Source organism: Leptodactylus fuscus, chromosome 9 (assembly GCF_031893055.1).
Source record: "Leptodactylus fuscus isolate aLepFus1 chromosome 9, aLepFus1.hap2, whole genome shotgun sequence".
In the NCBI taxonomy this organism is placed as follows: domain Eukaryota; kingdom Metazoa; phylum Chordata; class Amphibia; order Anura; family Leptodactylidae; genus Leptodactylus; species Leptodactylus fuscus.
The window spans coordinates 60071027-60098904 of NC_134273.1; the positions used below are offsets into that span (position 1 = coordinate 60071027).

The following is a 27878-nucleotide window of genomic DNA, read 5'->3' on the forward strand; positions in this document are numbered from 1 at the left end:
GTGTCCAAATCTCAGTCTCAAAAATAATCTACACTAGGTCTATAAATGATATATGGAGAATATTCTCCAACATAGACCCAAACTAAAAATATTCTAGAGGATAAGTTTACAAAAAGTTAAAGATAAAAGAGTTTTGTTATTAGACCCCTCTTAGGTCACAGAATGGTACTGGTGAAAGTGAAAAACTTGAAAGGACTCGTTTCAGACAAATTCACAGTTAGTTTTTCTAATGGTAATGGTTAAGAAAGGGTGAAATCTATTGGTTTTGAATTGATAGAACTACTTAATTGTTCTTGGCACAAAAGTCCAAAATCAACTTTTGCAATTGTTTGGGACATGTGATAGCTTGAAATACTAAATGGGATAAAAAAGAGGAGTGCCATCTGTCCTTTACATGCTCTCACCCTTTTTTGATGCAATCCTGGTTCTGACTTCAAAAACTATACGAACAAAACCTAAATGTGTATTCTTACCCATAAATGCTCTCTGTGTTTCACAAGTCTGAATGCAATGTCAAGAAATCACTCACACGTGAGTCTTAAGGTTACTTTATTTGATGATGAAAATATTAGCAGGATAACCAACAATACAGATGGAGGAGAAAGACTTCCACATGGAATGAATCAATGTTCTAAAGACTTTGCATCTATGTAACTATAGACACAATATTCTTCAGAAAACGGATGTCAGTTCACAACATGAGGTATAAAGGTCTACTTTATTTTAGATGACATATTACAACCTGGCATCAACATGGATGGCAGCAAAGGGATCTTCATCGTTGTTGCTGATCTGGAAGCGAGCAGAGCCATTGCTACCTACGGTGATCTGCCTTCCAGTGCAGCGACCACCCTCCTTTTGTCCAGATATCACATCACAGTAGGTTCCAGCTGGAAGACCAGTGTTTAGTGTCACATCCATGTACCTAAAACGGACAAAAGAAGTTAACACGTGACGTATGTAATAACCTAATGTCCTTCTCTTATGCACATTTTGGATTCTTTGGTTTCCTTGCCCATGCATTCTGGAGATAGTACATACTGAGGACTTTGGGCATCCAGGCACCAGTGCAAGACCCAAAGAAAACGGTGGGGAACAACAGAGAACTGGGGACAGGTGAGTGTGCTTTATTTTATTTTTTTTAACACCTTTACATGTGTTGCTCCAACATTCCTGTATAACTCCTTTAAAAGATACCAAGTCCTAACCTTACACAAATGAGGGTGACAGAATTCAGCTAGAGTGGGTTTATGCCTCTTATGGTGTTAAAGAGCAATGGAAGAAATGTTGTGCGCTATAATTTGTCTTAAATAAATATATTAGTTTACTGTAATATTAAATTTCATGTAAAAGCAAACCAGACTCCTACCAATCATCGTTGTTGAAGACAATGAATCCTCTGTTTCCACGTCCAAACGCAATTTGATTGCTTCCATTATCCCACCAGTTGGTGAAGGCCTGTCCATCAACTACATTACGGAAAATGACCATGTTCCTGAACGGAAAGATATCAGACTCCTAAGCAAGATGTTGGTACAATGTCACAGAATAGCAGAATTACATCATAATAAACAGTATTACAAACTTTTTAGAAAGTTCCCTTGGTAAAATAGAAGATATCACATTATTGGTTGTTACTCCACATATATTATCACGATCAGTTATGAGAATAACTATATTAATGTGGACTTAATATAACAAACACCTTATGATTTATACATGATATATTGTACATCTTGGAGTTATATTAAATCTTACTTAATTTGGCGCCATCTATGTTCACAGACCCAATCGTTACCACAGGTGGTATCAGCATTGATGGTTACAGGCTTTGTGGAACCATCAGAGTTGCTTGGTGGTCCAATCCAGTCATTGACATCCTATGAGAGTAGCATAGTAGAAATGTTAAACTATTTGGTAATCAGGATAGACTAAAACTACATTTTGAGTGCTGCAAGTAATCCTACCTTGCCATTTACCCAGTTTCTAGGCCACCTGAAACTGGACATAACACGTGTGACTCCATAGGGATGAGCCAACATGAAGCCAACTCCCATCTTGTAGAGACTGGAGACAGAATTAAACCATGGGTGTTAAAAGTAATGAATGCATATTAATATTCTAACTGTAAGTAGTTCTATATATTTATATACTTTGAAAGTAACATTACCGAGCATCAAAGAAGGTGAGAATTGAGGCTCCTCCTGCACCATGTCCTCTCTGGTTGTCATGGTTGTCCACAAAGACCAAGGCTCTATCATTGGGCATAAAACCCCATCCTTCTCCCCAGTTTCTAGAAAGAAAAAGTGGACATATTACATTAAAAAACTACCTAATTTTTTCCAAATACATAACTTTTTGCATAAAAAGTTCAGTATATAATTATATATCTATCCTGATGCATTATTTTTTATTTGCCTTATGTCTATTATTTACAATGTTAATTTTGATGAATAATGTTACAACTGACCTTAAGTAAGACATCTTCTCGCCATTCCACTTACGGATAACAGTTCCAAGCTTGGCACCATATTTAAATTCTGTGACTCTACCAACTCCAAAGTATTCATTGGCTGAAATAGCTTCACCCCCAAGATCGATGACCTACAACATAAAAATATGACAAACATATTTAAAAACTATTGTGTAAGGAATTAAGTTTTATGTTTTTTAAAAAAATATAAACAAATTAGCTCAAATGTTTAAAATTTTCGTTAGTCATTAGGTCCCATGCACACAGTGTATGGATCGGTGACATCAGAATGGATTGCACATGGATTTTTTATCCATGATTCTCACTGACCGGAAGGAATGACTTAGATAAATGGACAGAGGCACAAAAATGGGCCAGTGTAGAACTTAAGGGGCTTTCAAACTTGCGCTCAGTGTTCAGTGTATGCATTCCGCCAGGTTTCCGTCTTCAGCCTCGGCGAAACTGGACAGGGGGCGGAAACCCGACGGTCAGCTTTAAAACCCATTCAATGGGTTTGTAAAGGTGACCGCCCATGTGGCCTTTCCACAGGGAAATTGTTTTTTTTTTTAGCCGGACGACAAGTCGGACATGTAGGACTTTGTGTCCAGCTAAAAAATCTGGTACAGCTGATCAACACCTTCAGGCAGGGGCTAGTCAGCCGTCGTAGGGCTACGGAAAGTTTTCCTACCCCAGTTCCATAGAGGTGCAAGCAGCATTCAGCATATGGTTGCTCGGGCATCGACACAACCGTGACAATATATTACAATTGCAATATTTCTCATAATAAAATATTAATATATATTAACGGTTTTAAACAAGTTTTTTTAATGTATTGTAATGTGAATAATAATATTTTGAAAATTATAAAATGCACGCTCAGGCTCTCTGAAAGATATAACTGAACATGCATATATATATATATATATATATATATATATATATATATATATATATATATATATATACAGTATATGCCGGCAAAAGACGGAAAGCTGTCAGAGCGGGTCCGGCCGTGAGCGGCGGTGAGCATTTTATGCTCTCTGCCGTGAAACCGTTTTTTTAAAACCGGACACAGAGTACTGCATGTCTGACTCTGTGTCCGATTTTAAAAAAAACGGTTTTGCGGCAGAGTGCATAAAACGCTCACCGTCGCTCATGGCCGGACATCTTTCAAACCCATTCAAATGAATGGGTATGAAAGAGTCCTGCAGGTTTCCATATCCTGCCTCTGTTTTGTACAGGAAACGGAAACCTGCAGAACGGAGGCTGGGTGCAGATGTGAACAAGTCCTTACTTAAATTTTCAATGATAGATACACACAAAATTTAAATCTGTAAACGCATCAAACTACCGCATGGAAACACTATTTCTGATAGTTCTCATGGTTTGTTCTAAGATTAAGAAAATTAAAATGTCTAACATTCATATAATCAAATGTGAACAAAAGCATTACCTCTTGGAAGATAAAGGGTCTGGTTCCACCAGGAAACCATCTTGTGTTCAGATTGTTCAGTCTGCCAGTGATAGCCTTGAGGTCTCCTGGCCACATATGTTTGGCAGCATCAAATCTAAAGCCAGCGACTCCAATATCAATAAGATTGTTCAAATAGTCGGCAACCTTTCCCCGGACATAGTCCTTCTCCAATGCAAGATCCAAAAGACTAACAAGACGGCAGTCTCTGACCTATGAAGGAAAAGTAGAAGTCTTCATTAGCAGTATATGGAAAATACGAGCAAATAATACTAGCAAATAATAACTTGATATGTATACCTGGTAAGCATCACCATAGTTCTCGATTTCTCCACTGCCAGTTTTGCACTTGCCATCATTAAAGTCCCAGCTAGAATAAGGAACAGCAGGGAAGTCTCTTGATCCAGCATTGAAATAGCTGCCACAGGCTGAATGGGTGCCCGCTCCACCTCCAGAGCCACACATGTGATTAATGATGGCGTCCACATAGATATACACCTAAGAAAAGGAATGAATGGCTAGCAACAGGATAGGCAAATGTTGGGACAAATGTATTTTAAGCTCAAATAGTATTAACCCAAAAAGATACATATTCCTAATTGTATGTTTATGTACTAGCACATAATAGTCAGACCTACCCCAACGTTGTTACATCTGGTCACCATGTCTCTGAACTGTTGCTCATTACCAGAACGAGAGCAGAGCTTGTAGCTGATAGGCTGGTATCTTTCCCACCAAGGTCTCCATGGATTGGTCACAATGATGTTCTCATTTGGTGGAGAAACCTACAAAATGCATTAACAACATAAAAATTATATATGTATCATGAGGTCTTTATGAAAGGAAACTTTCTTATGTACCAAATGAATCTACCTTTTTTTTTTTTTGCTTCGTATGTCATTGGGAGGAAAACCACACAAACACAGGGAGAACATACAAACTCCTTGCAGATGTTGTGCTTGGCAGGATTCAAACCCAGGACTCCAGTGCTGTAAGGTTGCAGTGCTAACCACTGAGCCACCATGCTGCACCACCAAATGAATCAATGTTCATAATGTATGCTATACTCTGTAAGTAAGGATGGGCGAAACGCTGAAGATGAATCATATTTGATTTAAGAACTAGTTCATTGATATCTTTCTTCCACTTCCAAGTTATAGTGATTGCTCCATTTAGAAAACCCATTTTAAATATTGTATATTTCACTTTATAAGGCACACTTTTTTTCCATCCAAATTGGACGGGAAAATGTCAGTGTGTCTTATAAGCCAAACATGATGACAATCAAGCTGGACGATACTATTGCAGGATCACCATCCATGAACCCTTATTATACTCTTCGGTCTCTTCAGAACCCAAAGTATAATAAGCAGAGGCCAAGGGGAAGGGAACAGCGCAAATCTTCCAACCTCTTTTGGTCACAGTAACGTCAGAAATGACATCATGTTAGTGCTTTGACACAAAATGACGTAGTATGACGCAGCTCTGAGATCATTCATGATGTCTCTGTGACCAGAAAAGGATAGAAGATCGGCACCGGAGTCCAGGAGAGATGAGTAACACTGTTTATTATGTTTAATCAACTCCCCTGGGCCTCCGTTTATTATACTGAGAGACCTGAAGAGACCCCACAGTATAATAATGGTTTGTAGATGGTGAACTCCAAAAATCTTTGGAAAATTTGTAAAGAAAACCTTATGGGCCACTATAGTGCATTATAGTGTGTGGATGGGTCACTATTTGACTTTATACTGTGTTGAGGGGCCACTGTGGGACATTATACTGTGTGTGGAGGGGCCACTGTAAACCTTATACTGTGTGCAGAGGGCCTACTGTGAGACCTTATATGGTGTGTGGAGGGGCCATTGTGAGACATTATACTGTGTGTGGAGGGTCTACTGTGAGACCTTATACTGTGTGTGGAGGGGCCATTGTGAGACATTATACTGTGTGTGGAGGGTCTACTGTGAGACCTTATATGGTGTGTGGAGGGGGCATTGTGAGACATTATACTGTGTGTGGAGGGTCTACTGTGAGACCTTATACTGTGTGGAGGGTCACTATAGGATATTATAATGTGTGAAGGCCACTATGGGATATTATACTGTATGGAGGTAACTATGGGACATTATATCAAGTTTGTGAGCGGGTGAGAACATTATGGCAGACTGTGAAGGATGAAATGGTTGTAAGAACCTTCCAAAAATGTGGCACCAGTAATGCCTTGGACAGCTCTGAGGATCGAACCCTTTATGAAGACAGTGATCATAGAGAACCAAGCAGTGAGATGATCAGATCTTTTCCAATTGGAAATGGTGATATTCTAATAATAAGATTATGCAAAATGGAAGGGCATATTGTATACTATACAGTGATCTCGTAGGTGGCTCCAAGTAGAAGTGTCACTTCACTGTTATTTATTTAGAATCTGTTGAGCTATTTCATTTGATTCGATCAAATAAACATTTCACATAAAACTAAAACCTTCTATTATATACAGGATTATGTAAGATTCTTCTGTAAATTTTTAGAGAGAAGAGACAACTTTATTTCATATTTATACATTACATTTGATTTTCACTATTATATATCACTGCTGTTTTGCTCACAAACACAAAAAACACCAACATTGTTGAAGAGCTTAGTATAGAAAGTAATGTAAATCCCATAACATTTATCATGGCATACTAATCCATTACAGGTATCATCTACATACCTGGATTCCTCCAAATCCATTGGGCGCCAGGTATCTTTCACACTCTGCTGCAATGTCATCCCATCTCCACTCAAATAAGTGGACAAGTGATGTCCGTCCTGCTCTAGTGTTGGGATTGTACTGAGCTGAGCTTAGCCCAATAGCGACCAACAGAAGAAGGAGCTTCATCCTGCCTGCTAGAGTGACGGCATACCAGTCTGGGATTAGCTCTTTTATACTGCGGGTTATGTAACCGTTTGTGTTTCTAAGTGATCACCTGTGACTTTTTCTGTGATATACAAAGCCAGGTGAAGATATTTAAAAAATTCTCAAGAATACTCTTCAATACATTTGTGGTCTGTTCAAATCATATGGCCATGAAAAGTGAAATGGATAGAAACTAGGACAGCCTAAAGGTTAACAAAGTTATATTGTGAGTTTTCAAAGAAACACGTTCAGTTTATTTCATTCTACTTTTCTTGAAGTGTTGTCCAGAAAAAGGCAAAATGCCCATTGAATAAGGGCATAACTAGGAAAGACTGAGCCCCATTGCAAACTTTAGACTGTGCCTCCCCACAATATACAGTCATGGCCAAAAGTTTTGAGAATGACACAAATATTATATTTTCACATGATCTGCTGCCCTCTGATTTTTATGTGTGTTTGTCAGATGTTTTTATCACATACAGAAATATAATTGCAATCATATTATGAGTAACAAAAGCTTATATTGACAGTTAGAATGAGTTAATGCAACAAGTCAATATTTGCAGTGTTGACCCTTCTTCTTCAGGACCTCTGCAATTCTCCCTGGCATGCTCTCAATCAACTTCTGGACCAAATCCTGACTGATAGCAGTACATTCTTGCACAATCAATGCTTGCATTTTCTCAGAATTTGTAGGTTTTTGTTTGTCCACCCGTCTCTTGATGATTGACCACAAGTTCTCAATGGGATTAAGATCTGGGGAGTTTCCAGGCCATGGACCCAAAATCTCTATGTTTGGTTCCCTGAGCCATTTAGTTATCACCTTTGCTTTATGGCAAGGTGCTCCATCATGCTGGAAAAGGCATTGTTGATCGCCAAACTGCTCTTGGACGGTTGGGAGAAGTTGATCTTGGAGGGCATTCTGGTACCATTCTTTATTCATGGCTGTGTTTTTAGGCAAGACTGTGAGAGAGCCGATTCCCTTAGCTGAGAAGCAACCCCACACATGAATGGTTTCAGGATGCTTTACAGTTGGCATGAGACAAGACTGGTGGTAGCGCTCACCTCGTCTTCTCCGAATAAGCTGTTTTCCAGATGTCCCAAACAATCGAAAAGGGGATTCATCAGAGAAAATGACTTTACCCCAGTCCTCAGCAGTCCACTCCCTGTACCTTTTGCAGAATATCAGTCTGTCCCTAATGTTTTTTCTGGAGAGAAGTGGCTTCTTTGCTGCCCTCCTTGAGACCAGGCCTTGCTCCAAGAGTCTCCGCCTCACAGTGCGTGCAGATGCACTCACACCTGCCTGCTGCCATTCCTGAGCAAGCTCTGCATTGCTGGTAGCCCAATCCCGCAGCTGAAACACTTTTAAGAGATGGTCCCGGTGCTTGCTGGTCTTTCTTGGGCGCCCTGGAGCCTTTTTGACAACAATGGAACCTCTCTCCTTGAAGTTCTTGATGATGCGATAGATTGTTGACTGAGGTGCAATCTTTCTAGCTGCGGTACTCTTCCTTGTTAGGCCATTTTTGTGCAGTGCAATGATGACTGCACGTGTTTCTTTAGAGATAACCATGGTAAACAGAAGAGAAACAATGATGCCAAGCACCAGCCTCCTTTTAAAGTGTCCAGTGTCCAGTGGTGTCATTCTTACTTAATCATGACAGATTGATCTCCAGCCCTGTCCTCATCAACACCCACACCTGTGTTAATGGAGCAATCACTGAAACGATGTTAGCTGGTCCTTTTAAGGCAGGGCTGCAATGATGTTGAAATGTGTTTTGGGGGATAAAGTTCATTTTCTAGGCAAATATTGACTTTGCAAGTAATTGCTGTTAAGCTGATCACTCTTTATAACATTCTGGAGTATATGCAAATTGCCATTAGAAAAACTGAAGCAGTAGACTTTGTAAAAATTAATATTTGTATCATTCTCAAAACTTTTGGCCATGACTGTACTATGTCCCAACGCTGAAGAATGTCAGGACGTGACATCTGGACATTGTTCGGCATTGGGACATAATGTGCAATGCTCCCTGGAGGCCAAGACAGAGAAAGCCATGAACAGTAGTGAGGAGATAAGGGAATCGAAGCTGACAAAGTAGAATTCAATGCCAATTTCATGGGTTTATGGCCCCATACAGAAATCACTGATCTGAAGCAGCCATAAAAGACCACTCTTTGAACTGTGGATAAGGACTTTGGGAACTGACAATTGTTTACTTGTTGTTAGGATTGGGTCCCGCAGGTTGTCATCAGAGCGCACTGCGCCATCTGCGGGTCAGTCTAACCATCCAGCTTTCACCTTACTGAGCATGCTCGGACGTATTGGAGCTGCTCACAAGCTAAGTGCCATTTCTCCCCTATTGAGCATGAGCGGTGAGGTCATCACCACCGCCCCGATTGGGCGGGGACTTCCCTTTAAATAGCTGACGCCCGCCGGGTGCTCACACTTCCACTAAAATTTCCTCAAAGTCCACGGAGTGAATGACAGTAGTTTTCAGGGTTAGGCTCCAGTACTCAGGCAGGTTTCAGACTAGGCCTCTGTGTGGGGTTTCTCTGCTTCTCCTGGGTGTTAGGTAGGACCTGTAAACCCTGAACCGTTAGATCTACACCAGGGCTAAGAGCGGTAGACGCCGTTCCAGCTTGTAGATCTGTGGCAGGTATGGTCTGAGATAGCCTATGTGTACTGTCTGACTTCATGTATGGCTCCCAGCTGTGTGCAGGAGCATGGGTGTGTGATGTCTCCAAGCTGTGTGCAGGAGCATGCAAACTCCCCTGGTAACTCCAAGCTGTGTGCAGGAGAATGTTCTAAACTTCCGTGGTGGCCCCTAGCTGTCGCAGGGGTAAGTGTGTGTTTGCTGGCCTGGGGTGAGTGTTAACCCTTGGCAGCCGTGTGTGTTTCACTTGTACTGGTGCACAAGGCCAGTGAGCTAAACTGGCGGGATTTTAGTTGCACCTTGTTCACATGGAGTGTCGCACAGTACACACTGTTCACATTGAGTTCAGGCTGCAGTGTCTTGCAGTAGTTCACATTGAGTTAGGCTGCAGTGTCTTGCAGTAGTTCACATTGGGTCCACGCTGCAGTGTCTTGCAGTAGTACACATTGTCTTGCAGGCTGCAGTGTTCTGCAGTAGTTCACATTGAGTTAGACTGCAGTGTTCTGCAGTAGTTCACATTAATTTTCATGCTGCAGAGTCTTCGCAGTAGTTCATATTGAGTTCAGACATACAGCCACCCATCATTGGGCCTGTGGACCTCGTTGTAGTGTTCTACAGCTATGAGGTTCTGTTGTTTCAAAAAAAATATTTTTATATATACACAGATCCGTAACACTTGCATGTACCAATAACATTCCACCCTTCCACCTAAAATTGTATTCCTATGTGTCCCTCTGTACATAAATATGCATCCCTCAGAAATTGTTTTTAAATATACCTGAGGAAGAGGCCGAGAGCTTCGAAAGCTTGTAATCTGTCATCATTATTATTTAGCCATTAAAAAAGGTATCAACTACTGAAGACTCATGTTTTTTGTTTTTTTATATTTCATACCCACTGGCTAAGACGGTACAAAAACAAACCTTTTCCTTATACAGTAACAAACAGCAGTCATACGTCTTTGAAGGTTCATGATACTGGTTATGTTGGTTGGAAGAGTTTATTTTCTAGTGCAATATGAATTAATTTCTGCACACTGTGAATCTGTCACACTGACACCACATATACACTATGTGATCAAAAGTATCCAGACACCCCCCAAAAACATATGTTTTTCATATTAGGTGCATTGTGCTGCCACCTACTGCCAGGTACTCCATATCAGCAACCTCAGTAGACATTAGACATCGTGAGACAGCAGAATGGGGCGCTCCGCGGAACTCATGGACTTCGAACGTGGTCAGGTGATTGGGTGCCACACATCACACAGGTCAATGCCAAACGACGCCTCGCTTGGTGTAAGGAGCGTAAAACATTGGACGATTGAACAGTGGAAAAAAGTGTTGTGGGCAGTGACGAATCACGGTACACAATGTGGCAATCCAATGGCAGGGTGTGGGTATGGTGAATGAACAGTGAACGTCATTTGCCAGCGTGTGTAGTGCCAACAGTAAAATTTGGAGGTGGTGGTGTTATGGTGTGGTCGTGTTTTTCATGGAGCACCCCTTGTTGTTTTGCATGGCACTATCACAGCACAGGCCTACATTGATGTTTTAAACACCTTCTTGCTTCCCACTGTTGAAGAGCAATCCGGGGATGGTGATTGCATCTTACAACACAATTGAGCACCTGTTAATACTGCACGGCCTGTGGCGGAGGGGTTACACGACAATAACATCTCTGTAATGGACTGGCCTGCACAGAGTCCTGACTTGAATCCTATAGAACACCGTTGGGATGTTTTGGAACGCCGACTTTGTGCCAGGCCTCACCGACCTACATCGATACCTCTCCTCAGAGCAGCACTCCGTGAAGAATGGGCTGCCATTCCCCAAGAAACCTTCCAGCACCTGATTGAACATATGCCTGCGAGAGTGGAAGCTGTCATCAAGGCTAGGGGTGGGCCAACACCATACTGAATTCCAGCATTACTGATGGAGGGCGCCACGAACTTGTAAGTCATTTTCAGGCAGGTGTGCGGATACTTTTGATCACATAGTGTATATCAAATTAAGAACAGTTACAAACTATTAACATTTTTTAGAGCTTTTGGATCAGTGGTTATTGCCCGGATTTCTTTTTTTTATTTTTATTTTAATTTTTTTTTGTTTGATTTATTTTTCTGGGTTCCATCGAATACCTATTGTCTAAATGTATTTTTTCATTTCAATCCACAAATAACTTAATAAAGGAGTTTATATATCTATGCATGTACTGTATATGCTGTGTGAAAGTGAAAACATAAGAGGGCTAATTTCAGACAAGTAGTAACAATTAAGCTGGGGCCTCGTGTGGCATAAACGCTGCAGTATGGACAAAACAAAAAACTCGTTTTATAGTCCCTGCATGCTGTAGTATGGATGGTATCAGCCTATATGATTTTTTGATCTATATGTTATAAGTGGTTTGACAAAACATTAATATAATGCACAAAGGTTTTCTATTTCTTTTTTAAATTCACATTTTTATTTGGTTTTTACATTTTTAAATTTATACAACAGCACGATCCGATAAGCTAATGCAGTAAATGCTCAAATTCAGGGAGTGAGAAGTTTAAGATGACTAGCAAAGTAGGTAGTCTAACTTCTGGTGCCATCTGTGAGGCAGAGAGTAAAATGAGTAGTCTTTAGTATGGGCTATGTTCAGACGCCACATGACTATAAGGTGCAACTCTTGCAGGGAAGAATGCACCCTATTCAGTGCCCTCTGAGTTATGGGGGATCTCCCTGAAGAGGAGTCCAATAGTGGATTTAACACCAGGTTCAGGTCGTCTCCTAACAAGATTTCACCAACTGCAAACAAGTTTCCGAAGGACCGTTACAATACACTACACTTGATTGTTGTTTGGCACATACAGTATGACGGGACGTGAGGCCAGTTTCTCTCTAACAAAGAGGAGTCTGCCTTCTGCATCAATGTGTGTTTATTGCATAGATGGAGCCACGTGCAGCCACTGCAACTCCCTCCGAGACCATCATGGGATGGCAACTAAAGAACCATTGAAACAAAAAAACACACAATAGTACTAAAAACGTCGGGGAAAAGGGCTATGTTGCCTCTTGAATAACACAGTGTCAACCCCTATGTATAAGAGTGGGCCCTATATAGGAACATGCTCTTATCAACAAATAGAATCTAACTAAAACAAAAACAAAAAAAAGATAAGATAGCATTCAAAATATTTAAAATATATTTTATTGAAAAAATACCATTAAAGATATATAAAAATGTAAAAAAGGACAACAAGACAATACAACAGTAAAATATGGCGTCAGCGCAAACAGGGCATAGGCCTGCCTAAATGGATACTTAAAAGTAATAGCAGAAAACTTACATCAATTGGGCATGTAACCCATGCTATAACACAATTTTTTTGGAGAAAAAGAAGCTATATATTGCTCCAAAATTGTATCCCCCTGTAACAGAGGCCAGAATTTAGAAAGGGCTTTCTGTGTTTCGCTCCATTGAGAGTGAAATTAAGTAATAAAGCGTACCCTGTTATCGTTGGGTTTTTTGGAAACTGCAGAATGTACTAGGTTGGATCTTGGAAAGTTCTTGGCCCTCCAATAAGCATGTTTTATTTGTCTCTCACTATATCCTCTTTCTCTAAAACGGATTTTGAGATCAAAAGCATGACATTAGAAATTTTCATTCATTTTACAAATCTGTCTGAGTCTCAAGAATTGCCCAACAGGCACCACATTAACTGTCTGGAAGGGATGTGAAGAGGAAGCATGCAAAACTGAGTTGACAGCCATATCTTTACGAAATATTTCAGTCTGCATAACATCATGTTCATCTCTATAAAGATAAACGTCTAAAAAAACAATTTTGGACCTATCAGATTTATGTGTCAAATGAACATTAAAGTTGTTACAATTTATGTCTTCTATAAACTTATGCAACTGATGTTCAGTGCCTTCCAAGACAATCAGATTGTCACTGAGACATCCCGACCATCCAGGGAGAGGTCCCTATCCCACAGCCCCAGAACTAAATTAGCATATAAGGGGGCACAGGCCGCCCCCCATTGCTGTGCCCTGTAGCTGTGAATTAAAATGTATTCAAGAAGAACCAATGAAAATTGGCTGAATTACGGAGATACATTTCTCATTGTAAGGAAAAAAATTGACAACTCTTAAACCATCCTCTTTAGTGATGAGCGAACGCCGTTCAATCGAATAGGTATTCCAATCAAATACCACGCTGCAAACGCAGTAAAAATTCGTATCCCCTGCCACCCTGCCTGGCACGTTTTTTGCACCAATAACTGCGCAGGGGAGGTCGGACAGTAACTACGACAACGTAGGCATTGAAAAAAATAGAAATAACCCATTGACTGCCAAAAACATGTGACCCCCGATTTATAAGAATACCGGCCGCCATCTTCGTGTCATTTTGCGGCTTGTAGACGTAGGGACAGATGTGCTGCTGAGGGCTAGAGAGGATTAGCTTCTAGTAGGCAGGGAAAACTTGAAGAAAAACAACAGCTCTTTTCAGAGCTATACTGCAGGGAGAAGAGTCCAGCTTTCCACGGGGTGTCCCCCCAAAAAACTAACAGGGATACAGAGCAATTAAGTCCGGCTATATACAGTACACTCAACCCAGTTTTCCACAGGGTGTGCCCCAAACACCTAACAGGGATACAGAGCATTAAGTCTGGCTATATACGCTCAACCCAGCTTTCCATGGGGTGTCCCCCCAAACACCTAACAAGGATACAGAGCATTAAGTCCGGCTATATACGCTCAAACTAGCTTTCCAGGCAGTGTCCGCCAAAAACCTAACAGGGATACAGAGCATTAAGTCCGGTTATGTACGCTCAATCCAGATATTCACGGTGTGTACCCCCAAAACCTAAGTGGGATACACAGAAATTCAGTCTGGCTATGTACGCTCAATCCAGATATCCATGGTGTGTACCCCCAAAACCTAAGTGGGATACTGAGATACACAGAAATTCAGTCAGGGTATGTACGCTCAATCCAGATATCCATGGTGTGTACCCCCAAAACCTAAGTGGGATACTGGGATACACAGAAATTCAGTCAGGTTATGTACGCTCAATCCAGATATCCACGGTGTGTGGCCCCAAAACCTAAGTGGGATACTGGGATACACAGAAATTCGGTCTGGCTATGTACGCTCAATCCAGATATCCATGGTGTGTACCCCCAAAACCTAAGTGGGATACTGGGATACACAGAAATTCAGTCAGGGTATGTACGCTCAATCCAGATATCCATGGTGTGTACCCCCAAAACCTAAGTGGGATACTGGGATACACAGAAATTCAGTCAGGTTATGTACGCTCAATCCAGATATCCACGGTGTGTGGCCCCAAAACCTAAGTGGGATACACAGAAATTCAGTCAGGCTATGTACGCTCAATCCAGATAGATTTTGGGGGTACACACCATGGATATCTGGATTGAGCGTACATAGCCTGACTGAATCTCTGTGTATCCCACTTAGGTTTTGGGGGTACACACTGTAGATATCTGGATTGAGCGCACATAGCCTGACTGAATTTCTGTGTATCCCACTTAGGTTTTGGGGGTACACACCGTGAAAAACTGGATGAGCGTACATAGCCTGACTCAATTACTGTATATCCCAGGTAGGTTTTGGGGTTACACACCGTGAAAAACTGGTTTGAGCGTATATAGCCTGACTGAATTTCGGTGTATCCCACTTAGATTTTGGGGGCACACACCATGGATAAGTGGGATACACCGAAATTCAGTCAGGCTATATACGCTCAAACCAGTTTTTCACGGTGTGTAACCCCAAAACCTACCTGGGATATACAGCAATTGAGTCAGGCTATGTACGCTCATCCAGTTTTTCACGGTGTGTACCCCCAAAACCTAAGTGGGATACACAGAAATTCAGTCAGGCTATGTGCGCTCAATCCAGATATCCACAGTGTGTACCCCCAAAACCTAAGTGGGATACACAGAGATTCAGTCAGGCTATGTACGCTCAATCCAGATATCCATGGTGTGTACCCCCAAAACCTAAGTGGGATACTGGGATACACAGAAATTCAGTCAGGTTATGTACGCTCAATCCAGATATCCACGGTGTGTGACCCCAAAACCTAAGTGGGATATACAGAAATTCAGTCAGGCTATGTACGCTCAATCCAGATATCCATGGTGTGTGCCCCCAAAATCTAAGTGGGATACACAACAATTCAGTCAGGCTATATACGCTCAATCCAGTTTTTCACGGTGTGTAACCCCAAAACCTACCTGGGATATACAGCAACTGAGTCAGGCTATATACGCTCAATCCAGTTTTTCACAATATGTAACCCTAAAACCTACCTGGGATACACAGAAATTCAATCAGGCTACATAAGCTCAATCCAATTTTTAAAGTTCTAACCCCCAAAAGCTAAGTGGGATACACAGCCAGTCAGTCTGTCTATATACGCAAAATCCAGCTTTCTAATTCTGTACCCCCCAATGCTAAGTGGGATAAACAGCAATTCAGTCAGTTCATGTATGCTCAAACCTGTTTTTAATGCTGTACCCCCCAAAACAAAGTGGGATACACAGCCATTCAGTCAGTCCATATACACGAAATCCAGCTTTCTAATGCTGTACCCCCCAAAGCTAAGTGGGATAAACAGCAATTCAGTCAGTCCTTGTATGCTCAAACCTGTTTTTAATGCTGTAACCCCAAAGCTAAGTGGGATACACAGCAATCCAGTCAGGCCATGTATGGTCAATCCAATTTTTAAGGGTCAACCCCCAAAACCTAGGTGTGATACACAGCAATTCAGTCAGGCTATATAAGCTCAATCCAATTTTTGTTCAATCCAGTATTGTTTGCTCTTCATGATGTGAACTATGCCTTTGTCTCTTGAAAAGCAACCCAACATGAAGTCAGCCATGTGTGCTAGTGTGTTACTTGGCATGAATTCGCTGCCCCCAACTGTAAGGGTCACTCTCCATTTCCTCCATTTTTCACTCCCCTTCACACCATCTGTGGTGAAGCAATGGGATGCACTGAACTTCACACTCAAGCCTTGTGTGGGACAGTGACATGAAATGCCACTTCATCCCCCTCGTCCTCCTCCACCAGCCAACGGTGCGAAGATGACAGGAGTGTGCTCTGAATGTTTTCAGCCTAGCAGAGGCTACTTTTCACTTACGAAAATGGCTGCACTTTGACCAGTATATCAGGCACAATGGTGTAGGTTTCAAAGAACCTTTGTATCAACAAGTTGAAAACGTGGGCCATGTGTGGACAGTGTTTGCATCTGGCAAGCTCCAGATCTGATACCAGGTTCCGGCCATTATCACATACACCAACATGCCTGGGCCCAGGTACAGCGGGGAAACCACATTGCCGTCACATCGAGGATGGCATCCCTAACCTCAGGGGAAGTGTTTTTTTCTGTCGGCCAAGCTGATGAGCTTCAGCACGACCTGCTGACGTCTCCACACCCCAGTGCTGAAGCACTTACAGGTCACAGGTGTGGTCGAGGTTACAGCGCAGGAGTAGGCTTTCAGAGAGGCTTTCCCCAAAGTGTCAGAGACCGATGTGGAGGTGTCCAGGCTGGTGGTCTGAACTGCAGCACCAGCACTGTAAACAGTGGAAGAGGCAGTATCGGCAACGCCGGGCGACGATTGTCCTGCGTTTGCTCTCTGCCACTGAGCCCAGGGCTTGCCTTCCAAATGACAGCGCACGCAAGAGGTGGTAAGGTTGCTCTTTTCAGAGCCCCTACACAGTTTAGACTTGCAAAGTGTGCAAACCGCACTAAATTTGTCATGTAACTGACATGTAAATGATGGGTCTATCCATTGACTATTCATTTTGATGAAAGTCTGCCAGTCAGCACTGTCAGCTGACAGCCGGCTGTGCTTATCTGTGATGATGCCACCGGCTGTGCTGAAGACCCTTTCTGATAGCACACTGGCGGCAGGGCAGGAAAGGACCTCCAAGGCCTTTCAGCCTTATGTTCTTCCTCCTGCTTCTGTTTTCTATCAGGGTTAATGAGCGATCTTTCAGGTCTTTATGCAGGTGGAGGTGTTCTGAGACTACTTCAGAGTGGGACTTAACTGAGGTATAGGCCTCCTCCAGGGAAGAGACCCTGTGACTTGAGGACTGTATTTCTGCTTTAATGTCATCTAGCTTTGAGAGAACAAGACTCACTGCTTTGGCAAGAGCTTTCTGAAGAAAAGATTTGTATATCTGTGAAGCGCTGCTGTCTCTCTTCTCATAGCCAGTCACGCTGTCCCCATAAGATTCCTCTCTTATCTCTGACTCCATTCCTTTCTCCTCTCCCTTCCTCCCTCTGGCACCATCTTGAGCGCTGCCAGTGGGGAATTCACACTCTTCTTTTTAAAGTACCTTTGGAGGTCTCCTTGAAGTTTGGGCCCCTTGGGTGTGCCAGGAGGGTCACAGCTCTTGTCTCTCACAGGTTTTACCATTTTTGGTTGGAAAAGCGCAATGTAGCGTGTTACAGGCTGTTTGTGACAGAGCTTCAGTGAAAAACCGCCATCTCAGGCTCCACCCCCCCCCCCCCCAGGTTTTCTATTTCAAGATGAGGAGTCCTATCTCAAAGAGTAGTTATTGAACCCCCTCTTTTCTGAAAATTTCCCATGCTAATTGCAACACAGGGTTTTTTCAAACAATTAGCTTGAGTTTACCACCAACAGAGTCCTATCTAGGGGTATAAGTGGATTTGTAGATTTTAGATTATCTAATAAAGGTTTTTTGTTTTTTTTTTAGAAGTTTTCTTTCAGACATATCCAATTTTATTTAATGTTTTAGGACAGGTAATTTATTGTATCACTTCTTAGACAAGTTTTGTCTGAGAAAATGGACAGGAGACGGAAACCAGCAGTCAGTTTTCAGTCATTTGAATGGGTTTGCAAAGTGTCCGCCCGTGAGCGTCTTCTGCCTCTCCACAGCAAAACCGTTTTTTTTTTTAACTGGACACAAAGTTGGACATGCAGGACTTTGTGTCCGGTTAAAAAAAAACGGTTTCGAAACCAGAAGACACTCACGGGCGGACACTGACTGTTGGCAGAAGACGGAAACCCACAAAGCGGAGACCGGGCACAAGAGTGAACCCGCCCTATGAAAACAATGTCAAGAAATCACTCACACGTGAATCTAGCTTGATGTTACTTTATTTGGTGATGAAAATATTAGCAGGATAACTGACAATACAGAAAGAATGAAAAGACTTCCACATGGAGTGAATCAATGTTCTAAAAACTTGCATCTACATAAATATAGATACAAGGGTCTATAGAAAACAGATGTTATTTCACAACATGAGTTATAAAACTTTTTTGGTTTTTTTTGAATGACATATTACAATTTGGCATTAACATGGATGGCTACAAAAGGATCTGCATCGGAGTTGCTGATTTGGAAGCGAGCGGAGCCATTGCTAGCTACACTGATTTGCTTTCCAGTGCAGCGAGTACCCTCCTTCTGTCCAGAGATCACATCACAGTAGGTTCCAGCTGGAAGACCAGTGTTTAGAGTGACATCCATGTACCTAAAATAGACAAAATAAGTTACCATGTGAAGTATGTTATCATCTAATTTTTTTCTCTTAGGCCTAGTTCACATCTGCTTTTGGGATTCCCTGAATGGAAACCTAAACACATAGAAAAAGTGGTTTACTTGGAAAACACGCAGACCCCATAGACTATAATGGAGTCCATGTGGTTTCCACATGAAACATGCAGAGAGAAAAGTCTTGCAAGCAGCACTTTTCTCTCCACATATTTCATGCGGGAACCGAACAGAAACTACACGGACACCATTTTAGTCTATGGGGTGCACCTGTTTTCCCAGGTAACCGCTTTTCTATTCAAATAGGTTTCCATTTGGGAATCTCCAAGTAGACTTGCCGAATGGAATCCGAACGCAGATGTAAACCAGGCCTGATACACTTTTTGGATTTTTTGGTTCCTTGCACATATTAGTGAACTGTATTGTGGAGACAGTACATATTGAGGCCTTTGGGCATCTCGGCACCAGCACAAGACCCAAAGCAAGTGACATTGGTATTAAAGAGCAATGGAAGAAATATCGTGCGCTATAACTAGTCTTGAATAAATCTGTTAATTTACTGTAATATTACATTTCATGTAAAAGCAAAGCAGACTCCTACCAGTCATCGTTGTTGAAGACAATGAATCCTCTATTTCCACGTCCAAATGCAACTTGATTGCTTCCATTATCCCACCAGTTGGTGAAGGCCTGTCCATCAACTGTATTACGGAAAATGACCATGTTCCTGAACAGAAAGATATGAGAATCCTAAGCAACAAGTCTTTGATACACTGCAGCATATTCTGCTATAGAATATCAGAATTACATCATAATAAATATTACTTCAGGCTTTTAAAAATTTTCCTTTGTAGAATAGAAAGAAAAAACAAACATTATTGCTGGTTAGTCTATATAGACAATAAAGGGCAAATATTCATCAATGTGCTGCTATAACTGCAGTTCTAATGGGCGCCCCCCCATCGGGGCCCCAGGAACTGCAGTTATGATTGCACATCGATGGGGGTTAATTACTTGCTTATCTCCAGGGACACTTTTATTTAACCCATGAAAGGGAAATCCATTGAGGTAGAGGAAGAAGCACAGGGATATATGCAGAGTTGTGTTCCCTAGGCTTCTTCTTAGTCAAGGAGATGGGGGGATTTATATATCTTTATCTCCCTTTACATATTGGTGGTTTTTCCAGTGGTATTCACAGTAGAGTCTGAAACAGCTAAGCTTGATACATTTATGCTAAGACACCACGTAGCGAATATCTGCAAAAACACACAGAAAGTCTGCAGTTTTCCGCCAGTATTTCCACAGATATAATTTTTGAAAAGCAGCTTTGTGTGGTTGAGTTTCCACAATCCCACCCACTTTGCAGGTAATGTAAAACAGCATTTTTTTGCCATAGCATTTCCACCATGACCAAAATGCTGCGTTTTCGTAACATGGGGCCCTGGCTTTAAACTGTGAGGTGTTGATAAGTCAGTGAGGAAACTTTTGGGTGTACACTGTCTACCAATAAGTATTTGGACACCCATGCAAATGGAGATATCTGCGGTCGTGATGTACGTCACGCCTTCCACCGTTAAATAGGAAACTGCATTGGCATTAGTCACATGCAAGATGTCATGAAGAGGTGTCCAATTTCGAAAAAGGGGTAATTGTGGGGTACCACAGAAATGGTCGATCCTTAAGGGACATAGCAAGCGAACTGAATTACCCAAAATAGATAGTGGCCTATGTGATTACAAAGTGGAAGGTGAACGGTGATTGTCGGAATGTGCCCCAAGTTGGCAGATCCCCAAAACTAGGAGATAGAGACTGACGAGTGCTGGCCAGAGAAACTGCACCCAACCGATGGCTCACATACACCAGGAGTTTCACCAGGCATCTGGGAGTATTGTGCCGATCAATGCCATCCATAAGGAAGTATCTGCTGGGTTCTATCAACTATTGAATATGGAGAAATATTGTTTTTCTATTCTACCACAGGTGTCCAAATACTTATTGGTAGACAGTGTAGAATGGAAAAGATTCTATCATCGAACTATATGAATCCCAGGCCAGTGTGGATGTAGATCCCTTGAGAAATCCTAGCAGTAATTGATATGGCACACTCTGGAAAGATTCTGGTATTGACTAGTATCCCATAGCCATAATATCCATAAAGGAATATATGAGATATTATTATTATTATTCTGCCCAGACTATGGAGACTTTTTACGGAGATCCTAGTAGGTCAGCTAAATATACCCTTACCTTACCTAATTATATTTTCTAATTAATAGCATCAGTAAAAGCTATATTTTATTTTGTGAAAACATCAATACGGACAATATTATCATAATCAGCTATCAGAAAAAATATATTAATGTGAACTACATATAACAGACACTTTATGAGTTATATATTCTATATTGTAGATCTTGGTGTTATATTAAATCTTACTTAATTTGGCGCCATCTGTGCTCACAGACCCAATCGTTACCACAAGTGCCATCAGCATTGATGGTTACAGACTTTGTAGACCCATCAGAGTTGCTTGGTGGTCCAATCCAATCGTTGACATCCTATGAGAGTAGCATAGTAGAAATGTTAAACTATTTGGTAATCAGGATAGACTAAAACTAGATTTTGAGCACTGCAAGTAATCCTACCTTGCCATTTACAAAGTTTCTAGGCCACCTGTAACTGGACATAACACGTGTGACTCCATAGGGATGAGCCAACATGAAGCCAACTCCCATCTTGTAGAGACTGGAGATAGAATTAAACCATGGGTGTTAAAAGTAATGAATGCATATTAATATTCTAACTGTAAGTAGTTCTATATATTTATATACTTTGATAGTAACATTACCGAGCATCAAAGAAGGTGAGAATTGAGGCTCCTCCTGCACCATGTCCTCTCTGGTTGTCATGGTTGTCCACAAAGACCAAGGCTCTATCATTGCGCATAAAACCCCATCCTTCTCCCCAGTTTCTAGAAAGAAAAAGCGGACATATTACGCCAAAATAAAAACTACCTAATTTTTTTCAAATACTTATTTTTTTGCTATATAACTATAATATATCTATACTGATGCATTATTTTTTTCCTTTTCCTTATGGCTATTATTTACAATGTTAATTTTGATGAATAATGTTACAACTGACCTTAAGTAAGACAGCTTCTCGCCATTCCACTTACGGATAACAGTTCCAAGCTTGGCACCATATTTAAATTCTGTCACTCTACCAACTCCAAAATATTCACTGGATGAAATAGCTTCACCCCCAAGATCGATGACCTACAACATAAAAATATGACAAAAAAAAAAAAAATATGTATAAGGAATGTAAAAGCATTAACCCAAATGTTTAAAATTTTCAGTATGTATAAGGACCCATATACACAATTATGTGCAGTGTAGGGGTCAGTGATGGTATGGGGCCTTGGAAATGAATAGAGTTTGTATATTATGAGAAATTACAGACCCATTGTTGTGGATAATATAAGGCAGCAAACTATATTTTACAATTTTACAATATTTCAGTCATTGTACATAGGAAAGATAAAGACTGCCCACAACTTTTTCAATCTCTTGGGTTACATATTACACTGACGAGCAAAAAAGTAACAACATTTCAAACTTTTGACTTTCATGCTCCATATACTCTCCATCAGATTCAAGCAAGTCTCGACAAAAATCTGATTCCACGTCTCTACTACACATTCCCAATGTTGGTGCATACTAGTCCACTCTGCTGAGTGCAGCTTTTTCTTCAACTCCACTCACAATTATTCAATGGGATTGAAGTCTGGGGACTGTGTGGGCCAATCCAGCACCTCTACTTCATTGTCATTGAACTATTTCTTTGCTAATCTCGATGTATGGTTCAGGTCCTTCCTCCCAATCGCGATCAGGCTACATAATCTACATCAGACCAAGCAAAGATTACTTCGCACAGAGAACTAATTGATCCTGAAGTCTTCCTTCTTTCTTCTCTTCCTTAGCTTCTACAAACTCCTAGTATATCTTCTTTTTCTCAGCATATGTGTGTCTACTTCTGTAATATATTATTGTTTTATTATCCTATATCTGTATTACTATGCTACTGTAACATACTGACATTTCACCACTGTGGGACTCTAAAAGGATTATTTTATCTTGCTGCGTGGATGTCTGTGACTTCACTATTATGAAGCATACAAGCCAGTTCCACTGCTACGTTTCTCGTGCCAGAACTGATAGACTGTATGATGAGTCGACTGGTTAACTCCAATATTTTTTCGGAAGGCCCTTGGTTTTTGAATGGATGGAATTTTTTCATTATGTATTTTTCCAATCGTCATGACACTCATATGATACAGTATGGCGATTTTATTGGCGAGAGACTACTATCGATGAGCTGGATGATGCTGTTTTTCCTTTCTTGGGAAATCTTCTTCATGGCTAATCCTCAATTTGAACCAGTGACCTTTCACTTGGGAATTAACGTAATAACACAATGAGCTATAGTACAAAAAACACTTTGAAATTATATAGGTATCCTAACAACCAAAAATGGTTGTCTAAAAATGGTTCTCTTAAGAATAAACAATGGAAAAGTCTAATATTCATAAAATCAGATGTAAAGTGAAAGCATTACCTCTTGGAAGATAAAGGGTCTGGTTCCACCAGGAAACCATTTTGTGTTCAGATTGTTCAGTCTGCTAACGATAGCCGAAAGGTCTCCTGGCCACATATGTTTGGCAGCATCAAATCTAAAGCCAGCGACTCCAATATTGATAAGATTGTTCAAATAATCAGCAATCTTTCCCCGGACATAGTCCTTCTCCAATGCAAGATCCAAAAGACCAACGAGACGGCAGTTTCTGACCTATGTTGGAAAAATAGAGGTTTTCATTAACCGTATAATGAAAATAATAGAAAATAATAATCAATAATCTATTGTTTTATATATTCTTCACATAAGGTAAGAATTAGTATGTATACCTGGTTAACATCACCATAGTTCTGAATTTCTCCATTGCTAGTCTTGCATTTGGCATCATTAAAGTCCAAGCCAGAATAAGGTACAGCAGGGAAGTCTTTTGACCCAGCATTGAAATAGCTGCCACAGGTTGAATGGGTACCCGCTCCACCTCCAGAGCCACACATGTGATTAATGATGGCGTCCACATAGATATACACCTAAGAAACCAGGAATGAGAATACATTATTGTCCCGATAAGATACATGTTCTCAATTGTATGTTTATTTCATGCTATGTGATAGTCAGACCTACCCCAACGTTGTTACATCTGGTCACCATGTCTCTGAACTGTTGCTCATTACCAGAACGAGAGCAGAGCTTGTAGCTGACAGGCTGATACCTTTCATACCAAGGTCTCCATGGATTGTTAATAACGATGTTTTCATTTGGTGGAGAAATCTACAAAATACATTAATAAACATATAAATTATATCTGCATCATGGTGGCGTTCTAAAAGGAAACTTTCTCATGTACAAAATAAAGCTATGTTCATAATATATGCTATACTCTGTAAACATTCACTATTTATTACAACGGACATTGTCTGTAAGATATTGTAGGTGCAATTTGCAATATCTTGCAGACAATAAGATCCCTTCAAAGGTCTCCATAAACATAACCCCAGTTATTCTCCATAGGGGGTATCATACTGTGAATTATTGCCAGAGTACAACAAAAGTACAGAAAAAGACAACTATCCAGCCCCTATCTAAAAATAAATATATAAAGCTGTTTAATTTTTGGTTACAGATGAGCAAACTTGTCAGAATTAGGTTTGTTTCATATTTGCTTGTGAAGACCAAAAATTTGGTTTGGGTCAGAGCCACTTTGCTCAAAACAAAAAGTGTAAATTGTCCTAAAAACTCACATATGATACTCTAAGGCAGGGGGTAGGGAACCTTGGCTCTCCAGCTGTTGCAAAACTACAACTCCCAGCATGCATACTTGCTATGCTGTTCTTGGAACTTCCATAGAAGTGAATGGAGCATGTTGGAAGTTGTAGTTTCACAGCAGCTGGATAGCCAAGGTTTCCTACTAGAGATGAGCGAACACTGTTCGGATCAGCCAATCCAAACAGCACGCTCCCATAGAAATGAATGGAAGCACCTGGCACATTCATTTCTATGGGAGCGTGCTGTGAGCGTGCTGTTCGGAACGGCTGTTCCGAACAGTGTTCGTTCATCTCTAGTGGCCAGGTTATAGGTTAATAGAAATTCCATAAATAAAGATGTCTCTTCCCTTACTCTTTCTTCTGGCTGGATACATTCAGGTAAATTACAAAATGTCTATCATGGTTTTGTAATTTTCTGTCTAAAAGCTATCGTTGTGCAGTCAAACACAAAAAGCCAACATTGCTAAATAGCTTAGTATAGAAAGTAATGTAAATCCCATAACATTTATCATGGCATACTAATCCATTACAGGTATCCGCTACGTACCTGGACTCCTCCAAATCCATTGGGCGCCAGATATCTTTCACACTCAGCTGCGATGTCAACCCATCTCCACTCAAATAAGTGGACAAGTGATGTCCGTCCTGCTCTAGTGTTGGGATTGAACTGAGCTGAGCTTAGCCCAATAGCGACCAACAGAAGAAGGAGCTTCATCCTGCCTGCTAGAGTGACGGCATACCAGTCCTGGTATAGCTTATATACTGTGCGTTATGTAACCGTTTGTGTTCCTAAAGGATCACCTGTGACCTTTTCTGTCATATACGAAGCCAGGTGAAGATATTCTAAAAACTCTCAGGAATACTCTTCAATACATTTGCGGTCTGTTCAAATCGTATGGCCATGAAAAGTGAAATGCATAGAAACTAGTATACAAATGAAATGCAAATAAATGAAATACATAGAAACTACTACAGTAAGTTATATTGTAAGATTATATAGACACGTTTAGCTTATTATATCGTACTTTTCCTGATATATTAAACTTTACACTGGGCCTCCCCACACAGGTATACTCTGTCCTAAAACTGAAGAATGTCAGGACTTGACATCTGGACATTGTTTAGGATTGGGATGTGATGGGCAGCGCCCCCAGGAGGCCAAGGTGGAAGAGGCAGGCGGAGGTTTTTAAGAGTGAATAAAACTCTACCTTTTGACATTTTACATTTTGGAGTCTTTTTTGCCTGTCCCAACCGTCTAGCAACCCCAGACCCTGACACCAGTAAATCTGGCTAACACTTGGACATAGTTTCACAAGCGAAACTTAGGCCTGGTTCACATCTGCGTTGGTAATCCGTTTGGGGGAGTCTGCCCCCCCGAATGAACTACGGAACTCATTGGGGACCCCCCTGAAAGGATTACCATCGCAGATGTGAACAAGGCCTTAGTCATGTGCAGATAGCCTCAGGGTCAGATTTCCACTGCTGGCGGAATTCAACTTTCTTTTTTTTACTAAAACATTTTATGGACACACACAAAGCACAGTAATAATGCTTTATTAACAGAAACCAATTGTACTAAAAAAAAAAAAAAATATAATAAAATAGGCCCTTAAGTCCAGCAGGTAACACCCCATTAAAACGGAATAACACAACAATGGAAGAAGGTGGTCCTATCTAATTAATAACATCTGTTTTACATTATGGATGGATGGACAGGTCTGTATATGTCATTTACCTGAGAAAAAGATGGAGCCAGGATTCACTATGGAAAGAAAACAAAGCGGAGAAGCCAATGACATGTTCCAGTCATTTCCTAATGGCAGTAAACGTTCTCAGTATGATAATGCGATCTGTCACTCTTCAAAAACATTCAGGGAAGAGCAGAAAAAGAGAGATTGATGTATTGATTTGGCATCTGTGGAATGTTCTAGACAAACAATGTAAGTAATAGAAACCCCATCTTGCAGCTTACAGGACTAACATATTGCCAGATAGTGCAGGGACACCTATAGACATCTTGTGGACTCTAGGCCTAGTCTGTTGAGCTAGTTTGGTAGGACGATGTGGATCTGTATAATATTAGGCAGGTGTAATCTTATCACTGTTAGATATACAATATAAGACACTTTGATAAATAACAGATTGCCACTTATAAAGACCTTTATTAGTCCAAGTATGAAGAAAGCATGGCTTAACTACAAAGTAAACTCAACTGCCATATTGCAGGCCAGAAAAGAACAGGAAACTAAATAAAGCACGGTAGCTGAAAATTTCGTATACCATACAGTATTGAAGACTTAGATTTTAATAATGGAAGAATTTGATGAATAACATTAAAAAATGTGAGTTTTCCCATTATGAAGGCTCTGGCATATAGCAGCTTATTTGTTACTGCCGTATGTGCATATATACCCCTGCACCATGGAGGAGGGTAGCATGTGGGAGCTGGTGAATGTATTATACCATATATGAACTGTGTAACACAGACTACTCGTACATATTACTTTGTGTATTTGTATAGTGCCATCATATTCCGCAGCGCTTTTATAGACATTGTGGTTACTGTCCCATATAGGGATCCCAATCTACATTTCCTATCAGTTTGTCTTTGGAATGTGGGAGGAAACCAGAGTACCCGTAGGAAACCCATGTAAACATAGGAAGAACATACACTCACCGGCCACTTTATTAGGTACACCATGCTAGTAACGGGTTGGACCCCCTTTTGCCTTCAGAACTGCCTCAATTCTTCGTGGCATAGATACAACAAGGTGCTGGAAGCATTCCTCAGAGATTTTGGTCCATATTGACATGATGGCATCACACAGTTGCCGCAGATTTGTCGGCTGCACATCCATGATGCGAATCTCCCGTTCCACCACATCCCAAAGATGCTCTATTGGATTGAGATCTGGTGACTGTGGAGGCC

The 27878-nt window shown here is 40.9% G+C and overlaps 2 protein-coding genes across 3 annotated transcripts; both read right to left on the bottom strand.

Annotated features, from left to right (window-relative positions):
- Positions 1-542: 542 nt before the first annotated feature.
- On the bottom strand, positions 543-6858 carry LOC142217941 (pancreatic alpha-amylase-like). The gene is made up of 10 exons (XM_075286281.1): positions 6661-6858; positions 4583-4729; positions 4245-4442; positions 3927-4157; positions 2471-2604; positions 2171-2293; positions 1968-2067; positions 1759-1880; positions 1370-1495; positions 543-925 (listed from the first exon to the last, which is right to left on the bottom strand). The coding sequence occupies exons 1-10, from the start codon at positions 6826-6828 to the stop codon at positions 736-738; spliced, it is 1539 nt and encodes a 512-aa protein (XP_075142382.1). The 5' UTR covers positions 6829-6858; the 3' UTR covers positions 543-735.
- Positions 6859-18668: 11810 nt separating this feature from the next.
- Positions 18669-27822, bottom strand: LOC142218482 (pancreatic alpha-amylase-like). Of its 2 annotated transcripts, none has more exons than XM_075287232.1 (10): positions 26685-27822; positions 24309-24455; positions 24017-24214; positions 23670-23900; positions 22194-22327; positions 21898-22020; positions 21695-21794; positions 21486-21607; positions 19651-19776; positions 18669-19029 (listed from the first exon to the last, which is right to left on the bottom strand). In XM_075287232.1, exons 2-10 carry the CDS (start codon positions 24333-24335, stop codon positions 18840-18842), a joined length of 1251 nt encoding a protein of 416 aa, XP_075143333.1. In that variant the 5' UTR covers positions 24336-24455; positions 26685-27822; the 3' UTR covers positions 18669-18839. The 2 variants fall into 2 exon arrangements, with proteins under 2 accessions (XP_075143333.1, XP_075143334.1); XM_075287233.1 differs by lacking the exon at positions 26685-27822 and adding an exon at positions 25497-25682.
- Positions 27823-27878: the final 56 nt, after the last annotated feature.